Below are 11,590 nucleotides of genomic sequence, written 5' to 3'. Positions count from 1 at the left end.
ACCAGGTGTCACTCTTGTCAGCTAAGAACAGGAAGCCGAGGCTACAGTTCATACAGGCTAAGTAATACTCGTCAGCAGAAGATTGGAAAATGTTGCCTGGTCTGATGAATCTCTATTTCTGCTGGGTGTGATCGCCTCGGTTGCTACCTTTATTCTGCCGTCAATTTTGATCCTCAGCATCTCTCCTTTCAAGTGGTTGGGCATCATGTGCTTCAGTTAGACTGATGTCCTTTACCAGGGCTGCCTCATCATATCCATGCTGCTCATGCTAAATGCTGTGCAGTAACCTCTGGAGCTCCAGCTTCAGTCATATCTGTGTTCTATTTGTGTTATAGCACTGAGCTGCCACGTGCTTCTCAGTCATTGTGGATGTTTGTTTTCTGCTATTCTATAGTTCCCATGTGTTGCATATATATCCGCTGTCATTGAGTCAGCTGCCAGTTCATTGAGTCCATGTATGCCTTGTTTCAGACATCTTTTCAGTTTGTCGTTGTTCCTCAACAGCTGACTTCCAGGCTAGTATAGTGTTTTGTGGATACTCTTATGGAATGCATTCCCTGACCAGGATTGAAACCCTGACCTATTGTTCCAAAGACAGTAATGTTTAGTACCGCAAAATCCAGCTTCTTTGGTTGGCACCTAAGCAAATGTGTCAACCCCAGCTCCTTAATATGGTAGATCGTGACTGCATTTCAGTATAACATCAGCTGCTAAAGAAATCCTTTCATCCATCCACACATTACATCAAGTCAGATGTCAGGTAGGATGGAAGCTGTACTGAGGGTGGGGGCTGGGAGTGGATCGTTTAATACAAGCCATTTCAGAGTGTGAAATCGTTGGAGGGTTTGACATTAGAGGAAATATGTATATCAGCATCTCAGCCAGGCAAATGATTTCTGTACGTGCGCACATGTCTGCATTTAAAATGTCAGTGTTCAAGCTGCAGGCAGTAAGTGGGCCCCATTCGTCTTCCTTGACCTTCATCTTCTTTTTTAACCATGGCTCTAACACCCACCTCGGATCCTCCCTCCCTTTGCAGCCGGGTAATCATCTTTCACCGGGGGAGGTCAGATTTGCTGACTCAGAGAAAAAGACTAGGATGAGGGGGGAGAAGCGTGGGGGAGAGGAGTTTTCCTCGGATGCTGCTGAGGAAGAGCTGCAGTAGTTTGCAGCCGGAATACTCATGAGCAGCTGAAGCTGCAACACATTGTCCTCCACCCCCCTCTCTCTCTATCTCTCTCTGTCTCCTTATAGTGCAAACATAACCTAGTGTGTGTGCGCGCGTGTATGTGCGCGTGTGTTGTGGGCAGTAACGCGGCCTGAGCTGACCTCAGCCCCTGCAGCTGTCAGAGCCCGGGGATCACCGCTCTTTCCGTCTGCAATCCAGGTGTTATGAGGACCACTGTAACTTAGGTGAGCACGCTGCTGCAGCTGGGCTCCCCGCTGATCCCTGGGCGCCCCGCTGAGCCACATGGACGCCTTTAGGGATCCCACATGGTGATGAATACGTGATAGCTGTTGTCATAATGCTGGCGCATTGCGAATTTGCTGCTCAAAAGAAGTAGCAGGATGCAAGGAACAGCATTCCACCGGCTCCCTTTAATGTCATAACACTCACTGCCAGAGTATGACTTGGACGCAGTTGTTAAATAAACAATCACAATCATAGAAGCAAAGAGGTGGATTTGAACACACTAGATATTTTGTGCACCAGTGGGAACCCCCCTCCTGGTCCCCCGACATGTTGATGGGGGGGGGGGGGGGGTTCACCAATTAAAGGCGTTTATTAAAGACGTTTATCGAATTGCAGGTGGAGGCAGATTAGCCGCCAAGTTAGAGATGCTTGACAAACGCGATGCCGGAAGTTGTGAGGTTCTGTCTTCAATATAAAACAAATTTTTTGGGGAAAAAAATTGAGTGGCGTGAAATAAATCACTCCAGATAGCGTATATGTGAAACTGTTTGATAAAACATCTATCAAGAGTGAGACGTGATTAACCAGTTTGGTGAAAGTGAAGTATGAGTTTCCATTTTATTTGACTGTAAACCCAGAAAATAGGTTATTTCAATTATTGGTTAATTTCTTATCCAGTGAATGGAAAAAACAAAAACAAAACGTCATTGGATAAGAAAATAAAAAATCTGGAAGAGTGTTTTTTTTAGACTAATTAATTTATTTACTACTTCCCGCCCCCATTGGTGAAAGTCCAAAAAATTAGTCTACTCGATTTATTTTATTGTGTTTTACAGGGTTTTTTTTTCACCTTTTTTTTCCTTGTTCATACCATAAGCTAATGAAGTCTGATAGCGTCAGCAAATGATTTCCCCCGTTCTTAGATCCTATGCTTTGAGTTTACTGTTAGCCTAGGGATTCTGGGGCTGATTGAAGACTGTATAATAGCTGTGGCGGTTGCAAGAAAAAATATTATTAATAATATTATTCCAGCTAAATTTTGGCTCGTCAAGTAACATGCTCTTATTTTGAAAGACCGTGGCGGAGGCTCTTTTGTCTTTCGTCCACGTTTACTCAGCCACTATCCAGATGGGAGGAGGAGGCAGGAGGGGAGCGGGTAAAGGGAGAGAGAGTGAGAGAGAGAAAGAGGAGGAGGAAGCGGGGACACGGTAACCTGCAGGAGGACTCACATGGTCCTGCAGCAGCGGATCCCAGACCATCAGGACTCTCAAACCCCTAACACTCTAGCCCACGTCTTCTTCCCCAACACCACCCCTCCTCCTGTAGTCTTATTTTATTTTCGCATCCTTGCTCCCGCAGCCCAGTGTTGGGGTCGGACTTGGGCCGGCAAAGCAGCGCCATGGCTCGGGAGAACGGAGACACCACCGGCAGAGGGGAAACGTGGAAAAAACAAGTCGACGACATTAAGAAGATTTTTGATTTTAAAGAAGTCCTCGGCACGTGAGTACACACGGTTTTTGTCTGAGTTCACCTCGTTGGTCTGAGTGATAGTCCAGTAATATCCATCCGGGCTTGTGTCTGTCTACAAACGGGGCTGCTGGGAGAGTTTACGGTGACCTTACTGCGCTCGGGGGCAGCGTTCAAATGGACTTGAAATGTGCATGAGTGCTGACTCTTGGACCGCTTTCTACATTCTTCTTCTGTGTTGCTATTACTGTAGTCTTCTTGCGGATGCTTGTCGGAGCTCTGTGGTTGCTCAGCGGGGGGCTTTAATCACGTCAGTGGATTTCGTGCTGTGGCATCGCTGTGTAATAAAGCACCGAGTACTATTAATAATGACTTTATAGCAGCTGAATATTCCGCTTACACAAGATGTTCAGCTGTTTCAGTTTGTTAGGGATTACTTTTAGCTAGCGTGATAACTGTTTACACCAAATATTGAGAACTTTTAGCTAGCTTCACAATTCACAAATGTTATCTTTTCAGTCGTTTATATACCCACTTCGGCCTCTCGTCGTTAGTTCTGCCTGTCGACATATATTTTTAATCAGTGACATTACACACATAAATGATTGTAGTGGTTTTAAATCAGGGCTTTGTGGTATCAGCACATCAAGTGTAGTATTTTCGTAATGTTTTGAAAGAGGCTTGCAGGGCTTTTGAGAGCTTTTTGAGTAGCTGTAATCAATGTTGTTGCGCTCATCTTTGGCATCACATTGTCAGATTCCCATGGAAATGACTGTACACGTATTTCATTTATTCCATAACAAAACATGCAGAGACTTGAGGATTGTGTTAGAGCTGACAAAATCATTTGTAAAAAGGGTGTTTTTTATGCTATGGGTGGCTTTTTACTGGTATGGCATGGGTGCACTTGTCATTTTAGAGGTAACGATGCATTTAAATATTATTAATATTGGCTGATGTTGGCCCTGTCTGTTGATTTATCTGCTAAATACCTATACAGTCATCAGCCACTTTCTTAAGTACACATCTCTAATAATGAACGGGTAGAACCCCCTGCTTCGCCTTCAGAACTACCTTAATTCTTAGTGGCAGAGATTCAACAAGGTGTTGGAAACATTCCTTACAGAATTTTGTCCATATTGACTTGACAGCATCAGACAGTAGTTCCAGTTTTGTTGACTTGCGCATTCATGATGTGAATTTCCTTGTTCAACCACATCCCAGTGGTGCTCTGTTGGGTTGAGGTCTGGTAACTGTTCTGATATCTGATATACCTGTATTAGTACTGTTCCTGCTGTTCATCATAATTAGCGTTGGTCCAGGTTCAACACTGCGGTCATGTTTTTTTCCTGCGTAGACATCAGTAGACAACCTTTAGCAACATCCAGGAACAGGATCCAGGAACAACACCAATATGGGGATGTCAGATACACCTGATGAGTCATGTTCAAGAAACCAGTTTGAGAGGATTTGTGCTTTATGACATGGCACATTACCCACTAGTAGATTGGTTCAATGTGATCATAAAGGGGTGGACATGGTCAACGGCAATAAACAATGCTCACTTCCTACTGAGGTTCCCAAGAAAATATCCCCTACACCATTACACCACCGCCAGCAGGCTGAACTGTTGATAGACTCATCAGAGCAGGCCATGTTTTCCATACTCGTGTCAACCAGTCTTGGTGAGCCTGTGTGAACTGTAGCCTGACTTTCCCGTTCCTAGTTGTCAGGACAGGTACTTGGCAGGGTCTTTGTGTTGTGCATTGAGAGATGCTTATTTGAGTTACCGTTGTCTTCCTATCAGCTCAAAGCAGCCTGGACATTGTCCTCTAACCTCAGGCATCAACCAGGGATTTCCATCCTGAGAACGCCCGCTCACCACATCTTTTTTCTCTTTTTCAGTCCATTCTCTGTAAACCTTAGAGTGCATTGTGTGGGAAAATCCCAGAAAATCAGCAGTTTCTGGAATACTCAAGACTAGCCCGTCTGGTTTGGCAGTAAGTGGTGGCTACTCGCCTTACTAAGGCACTTTATGTTGGTTTTTCCTTAAATTTTGTGCATACAGATGTCTCTGATTTCCCTGCAAAGTAAGTACAGTAGTTATTGCTGTTGAATGGATTTACATTCGTTTAGTGACTCCTTCTGTATTCTTGTTTGTTTTCCTGGTGGCTTTTCTGTTGTATGGGATGTTTACATAGGGGCTTCTACAGTGACTTAGGATTGCTGCGTTGTTAAAGGTGACCTTAAGCTGTAGCCGTGAAGGGGATTTTCTTGTGGATGACAGCGAGGCTTTAACAGACTGCAGGAATTTCATTCCCCTGGCAGCTGCAGCAACAGCAGTATCACCAATGCACTCGCAAGCTTTTTTCTACTTCAAATTAGACTCCTTCACACTTCCTCTCCTTGCTCCCTCTCCTCCTCATTTAAACAGCAACAGAAACACAGGTCCACGCCTCCCAAATCTCTTGACAGCCAGTCCCTGCGAGCATCTGTCTGCCCTCTCTGGTTTCCTGCTGCGAGCAGTGAGCTGCGCCTGTTTGGACGGCAGCCTGGAGGGAGACAAACAGGGCGGACACAGATTGGGATTAACAGCAGACAGATTAGAAGAACTTCCCCTGAATAGGAAGGAAGTTCCGTCACATTGTGTAATGATGCTAGACCGCTAGCTTGTCTGGTCTGCTTCTGCGCCACAACAGCCACAAATTTTGGACCCGACATTAAACACAGAGACAGGCACACACAGAAACGCACAAGCTCAGGATGCAGGCTGGTACAGGATTCAGTGATCCGAGTCGGCCATGTTGCAGCCACACATTAACCAGGGCTGCTGCTGACGGATCTTTGAACCTGATGCATCAGCAGAAAGGGGATACAAATGTGTCTGTGTGTGTGGGATGAGGGAGTAATTTGTTAGGAGAGAAGGAAGAAGAAGAGGAAGATGAGAGGTGACTGGATGTGAAACAGATCCGTTTTGAGTGATGAAGCTGGAAGATCAGGGAAGAAAGCAGCAGACTGGAACAGCTCACAAAAAAATTCCTGTATTCCTGAGTGTGTTTGCTTATTGAGTTTCCAGGGTAACTTTTTTCTTCGGTACCAGCACTGTGTTCGGGTGTAGCAGCACGTTTATTTATTTAGTTATTTTTTGAGGAGGGCAGTTGAAAAAGGACTAGTCAGACTGTTGCTGCAGTGTTGAATGTGCTCTGCGTCAGCGTTTTGGAGCTGCATCTGCACCGACAGGATTTGATGTCACAGACCTGACACCGTCTCCTCATGCTGGATCATCCTTGATTCTTTTTGGGATAGTGTGTTTGTGTGCACTTAAACACCTCTTCTGTTCTGGGCCTTAATACCAATGTGTGACATATATTTGTGTCCCCTAACACTGGATAAACCTCAGAAGGATTAGCTTATGCTGGCAGCTGTGTGTGCGTTCGTGTTTATGTGTGTGTTTGGAGTCATGTACATAAAGCTCTCCTTGGTGTCTTATTACCCTCTCCTGGTGTGCATGCTCTGTGCATCCCTGTCGCTCTCTGCTCAATAATTCAGCACTAACAGCAGTGTGTTCTTTGTGTGTACACGTGTGTGAGAGCCTCAGGTAGGCTGCAGCTCTCAGCAGGAGGGATGATGATGAAGACGAACGGGACAACTTTAAGCATCCGGGGTCTGTGGTCATATCCAGAGTTCCAAATATAATCTTCCCCACCCTGCGCCCTGAACCGTTTTTCCATTTCATAAATAAATGCGATAATGACACAATTGAGAGCGACAAATGCGAACTGAGGAGGAAACGCTAAGGCTTGCAAACCAACAAACAGGAAAACTAGCTGTGATTTTATTGCTATATCGATTTAGTGCTTTGATATCATTAATATAAATGTTAGTGTAGGGATGGCTTGTGAGCCAGAAGTACCTGAGGTTGGTGATATGCATAAACTGTAGGTTCCAGATCTGAAAAGTAAGGCTACATGCAGGTTAAAGTGCCTTAAACCGGTCTTCTTTTTTATGGTTTGCAGGGTACTACTCCAATGGTTTCAAAAGTACCTCTAGTTCTATATAAGTCTATGGGAAGACATCATTAGGCCCCCATTCTTCTTCTTTTGCTCCCTTTAGGGGTCACTGGGACTCACCTTATCTCTTACCTCAGAAGAGACTCACCATGCAATTCCGGATCTCTCCAGCACCTCAACTGGCTCCCTCCTCCCTTGGAGGAGGAGTCTGTCCTAGTCCTCCTTCTGTCCTCCCAGAAGGAGGACTAGGACAGACCCAGGATATGTTTAGAGATTCCACCTCTCATCTGGCTTGGAAGCACCTAGGTGTCCTGCTGCCAGAGGCAAAGGAGATGGCTGGGAAGAGAGAGGTCTTCTTTGATTAGACATCTATCCACACAACCCAGACGTACATGAATAAATGGAGGAGATTAGAAGTGAATGATTTACTAAGTTGAGTTTTCAGTGATGCATCTGGACAGATCGATGCAGAGAGCCAGACAACCATTCACGCTCACATTCACACCTAAGGTCAATTTAGAATCCCTGTTTAACCCAACTCCACTAACTGCATGTCTTTGGACTGTGGGAGGAAGCTGGAGTACCTGAAGAGAACAGGACGTGTTTGCGTGCAAACTTGCTGTGAGTCAACAGCGCTTACCACCACATCACTGTGCCTTAGGCATACTCACAAACCAAAACAATAAAACAACCAGTGATTAACTTGGCCAAAAAGCCAATATATTCATCCAATCCTCCAGCATTTGTAAGGCAGTCAAATCTGAATACTGCTGCCCTCAACAACAGCATGTGCTTACCTGTGATGCTACTCTGCTACATGTGCTGCAGAGTGCAATCTACAAACACTGAAGCTGCTCTGACTTAGAGACTGTGACAGCATCATCCGTGAGCATTTTTCAGTAATGTGTTCAGTTAAAAAAGAAAAGTTCATATCTGCACATGTTGAACAACAAATACATGAAGATAGTCTAACAATACATTTTGTTGAGGTCTGCAAAAGTGTCACTGAGTACAGTGTATGCCAAACCTTTCATTAGCGCTGTGCTTTGTGTGTGTGTAAAACAGAGACTGAAAGTAAAGTGGTGGCCGTGATGGTGATGCATTGTGGGAACTTGACTGTCCCATCTAGGGCACGCTGCCCTTAATTGATGCTCTACTTCCCTGCGGTTGGCACCGTTCTCTACACTGTTTCTGGGACTTCACAGTCCACCCTCCCTTCATCTCTCCAACCTTTGAGATCTCTCTATAGCTCCTCTTTATGTCTGCAGCTCTACTTTGCTTATCTCGATTGTGTAGCTTTGCTGTGCCAACATACACGATGTCGATTTGAAAGTTTCTTTTCTTCTTGTTATAAATAGCAGCTTAAAAATAGAACAAAAGATGATTGTTTGCTATGTGACAACTTCATTAGTGGACTGCAAGCCCACGCTTTTAAAAGTGCGTGTATGCAAACATGCTTTTGTGTGTGTTTGTGTGTATGTGTGTGGGGGGTGTAGGTAGGTAACTTTGTACATATGTACGTGCACGTTGATTTTTTTTTTTTCACAATCAGTTTGAGGCTTGAAAACTCACAGTGTGTCACCAGGCTTATCTGTGCATCTGTTCCATTTTCTTTATTTCTGCCGTTGAGTCATTTTCTCAGGCTGGTAAACTGTGATTGGTTGTTAGTTGTTTATAATCCTGTAGTGTTTTGTTTAGAGTTTTGTTTAGTTTTTTGTTATATGGGATCCATGTGTTTTGCAGACCAGACCCAGCTGTGCGTCTGTTAGGGTTGCAGAGATGCTCAGACCTCCTTCTCCCTGGACACGATTTGTCCAGGTGTACCGGAGGGACATCAATATAGATAGTAGAGCAGGGCGATATGACCAAAAGTATTTATCAAGATATACATTTGAATATTTGCGATAACGATATAACTGACGATATAATTGACACTAGACAAAATACTTTACTACTCCACAACTTTATTAGTGCAAAAAACCCCATCAATGTATTTTCATTTAAACAAGCAGCTGTTTTTTATGGGCATTAAAGTTATATAAATATTTAACAGTGCAAATGCAAATTCCTCGCTGACAGTTTAACCAAAAGGCATTTCCAGTGGAAACTGGCCGACATATCCTCAGCATAACCATGTATAATCTCCACAAAACTTAAAAAGAGGTTATACACACACAATACGGTAATGTTATGTTGAAGCACAGTACATATCACTCCGCGAAGCTCCTGCCTATGATAGCCGTAATGCTCCAACAATCCATCAAGCGGTGCGGCTTCGTAGCTTAGCAAAGTCGTACTAAAACATCTGACAGATTTTCGAGTGCCGTGCACATAAAATTGTTTCGAGGTCAGTAAACACAACCAGAATTCACACGGGTTTATAAGGGGCGCTGTCGATTTTCAGAAAAATCAAAGGATTGATTTTAAGTGTGCTGTATTTTCCAAAAAACACGGTAATAACGACGGCCCGCTAGCATGCTCTACCAAAAATAGTGCTTTGTTGTGTATCTGACGGACGAAAGCCAAACCAGTTCCACACCACTAAAGTTGCAGCATTTTTACAAACCAATTCTGGTTCATCCGTTTCATTTAACGATCCACTTTCGCTCTTCTCTTCGTTTTACCCATATTCTATCGCGATTTCATTTTCCTATCGTTGCCCAAAATTACACCGGTATTACCGTGAACGGTATGATATAGCCCAGCCCTAGTTGGGGGGGTGATAAATACATTTTACAGGGTTTATTTATCGGATAAAATACGTTAAATGTCACTGTTATTATTGGCCGGCCCGGAAACAGCGGGGGTGTCCAAATTCAGAGGCTGCTTCCACCTGAGGACCCAGCCTTCGTCGTCTAAAGAAAGACAGGTAGTACGTCGCAGGCTCCGTCAGTGGAGTGAAACTCTGCCGTCTGCTCCTTGCTATCTAAAATATAACCGGGCACTGATGTAAACTCTCTTTTTGTTTGACGTTTATTCAGCTGTGATAAAACCCCAGAGGAACCCTCCAGAGGGATTAATAAAGTTTAATTTAATCTAATCTAATAACTTTAATCTCAGCCAAACTGATTTAGTCACAAACAAATAAAACACTGAAAAAGCCAAACAATAACATTTTTAAGTTATCAAAGTGACTTATATATCACGTTTAACCCGAGTAGTGAAAGACCGCGGGGGTTTGAAGACGATGTGTTGTTCGGCTCAGATATTTGAAGTTTACACAGCTACATTCTCACCTGAAAATATGTTAAAAGTTTTTTTGCGACCCAGAAAGAGAAATAAGAGTAATATTAAAACTAAGCAGCTGCCGTCATTGTTGGAGACTGGAATTGGCTGGGCCGCGCTATGAATTCTGTGATATGGTTTTTCAATTTTGTTGTCCGGGTGGAAAATCTGGAAAAATTCGGGAGAATTGTGGCTCCGGGAGATTTTCGGGAGGAGCACTGAAATTCTATATTGTCCCGGAAAAATCGGGAGGGTTGGCATGTATGGTTGTGGCAACATCACTAACCTTGTCAAACACCTCAGAGTAAATCATATCACAGAATATGACGAGCGTATGTTGAGGTGAACTGAAGAGGAGGAGAGGGACAGGTGCTGCTAGGGCGAGACAGACGTCTCTCACAGAGTCCTTTAGTCCTGCAGGCAGGCAAGGTGTTCAAATAGCGCACAACTTCAGTTTTTTTATTTCTATATGATGAACCCTGCATTATTAAGTTGAAAATGTCTGATAAACAGTTTATTTTGAAAAGTCTCAACAGGATCTTGAGCTTTATTGTGAAAGGTTTATGTGGAACATAAACAAGCGGACATGCGATGGTGTTACCATCGTTGTTGCTAACCATAACGCATAAAAACAGGCGCTTGTCCGTCCGTAGTGTGGTTATATTAAATATAAGAGAAAGAGGGAACTTTAAGAAATTAATATAACCACTACAGTGACATCAAAACGATGAAAAAATATTGCTGTAAACAGTTTATTTTGCAACACCACGAAACAAACGATAGCGTAAAATGAAACGATAGACGTTTTTATATCGTCATCCGATATATATCGTTATATCGAACAGCCCTAACCCTGAATATTACTTGGTATCAGATCGGAAAGGAAATCAGTGCACATCACTAGCACTCATGCGATTGTTTGGCCCCCTTGGCCCCAGGTGTTGTGCTAGACAGTGATCGTGATTACCGTCCGCGGGAGCACGCGTAGCTGCTTAAAGCTGTAGCGTCCAGATTATTTACGTAGTCAGCTACTTCCGTGCAACTGATATAAGATGCGGTAAGCTGAACACAGCTTCAACCATCTGTTTGTTGAAAAATAGTAACGGACCGCATTTTCTTGTTAGTAACTGTAACTGTACTAACTTGTAACGCCGTTATTCTCATCACTGTTTAGCACCCCCATTATTTTAGCCCAAATGCAACTTTTTATTCATTTACTTATTTGAAATGGTTGTTGCTCAGATGGGAACACTTCGGAAAGCTGCCACTTCTCTGGCTTCCTCCTCAGGTCTCAGACACAATTATTTAAGTTTCTCTAGTCGCACTTTCTCCGCCTTAGCAATGCAAGCTTTGCTCTCTGCTTCACGTCCAGGTAAGTGTGTTTCCTTATACAGATAAAAGTCTGATTCACTAAAATATCAGTCAATCAATTTATTTATAAGCACATTTAAAAACAACACAGGTTGACCAAAGT

General features: G+C 43.6%; 1 protein-coding gene across 1 annotated transcript in view; it reads left to right on the top strand.

Moving 5' to 3' along the window:
- The first annotated feature begins 2,566 nt into the window (after positions 1 to 2,566).
- The window catches only part of camk1da (calcium/calmodulin-dependent protein kinase 1Da), an 81,901-nt gene continuing 72,877 nt past the window's right edge, over positions 2,567 to 11,590 (top strand). Inside the window, exon 1 of the mRNA XM_014410804.3 lies at positions 2,567 to 2,914. Within this exon, the coding sequence (XP_014266290.2) occupies positions 2,814 to 2,914 (101 nt within the window). The 5' untranslated portion in view covers positions 2,567 to 2,813. The remainder of the gene's footprint in view (positions 2,915 to 11,590) is intronic.

The sequence above is a fragment of the Maylandia zebra genome, linkage group LG17 (assembly GCF_041146795.1).
Source record: "Maylandia zebra isolate NMK-2024a linkage group LG17, Mzebra_GT3a, whole genome shotgun sequence".
Lineage (NCBI taxonomy): Eukaryota > Metazoa > Chordata > Actinopteri > Cichliformes > Cichlidae > Maylandia > Maylandia zebra.
The sequence above is the reverse complement of the archived record's forward strand: the minus strand, read 5'-3'. Positions and strand labels throughout refer to the sequence as shown.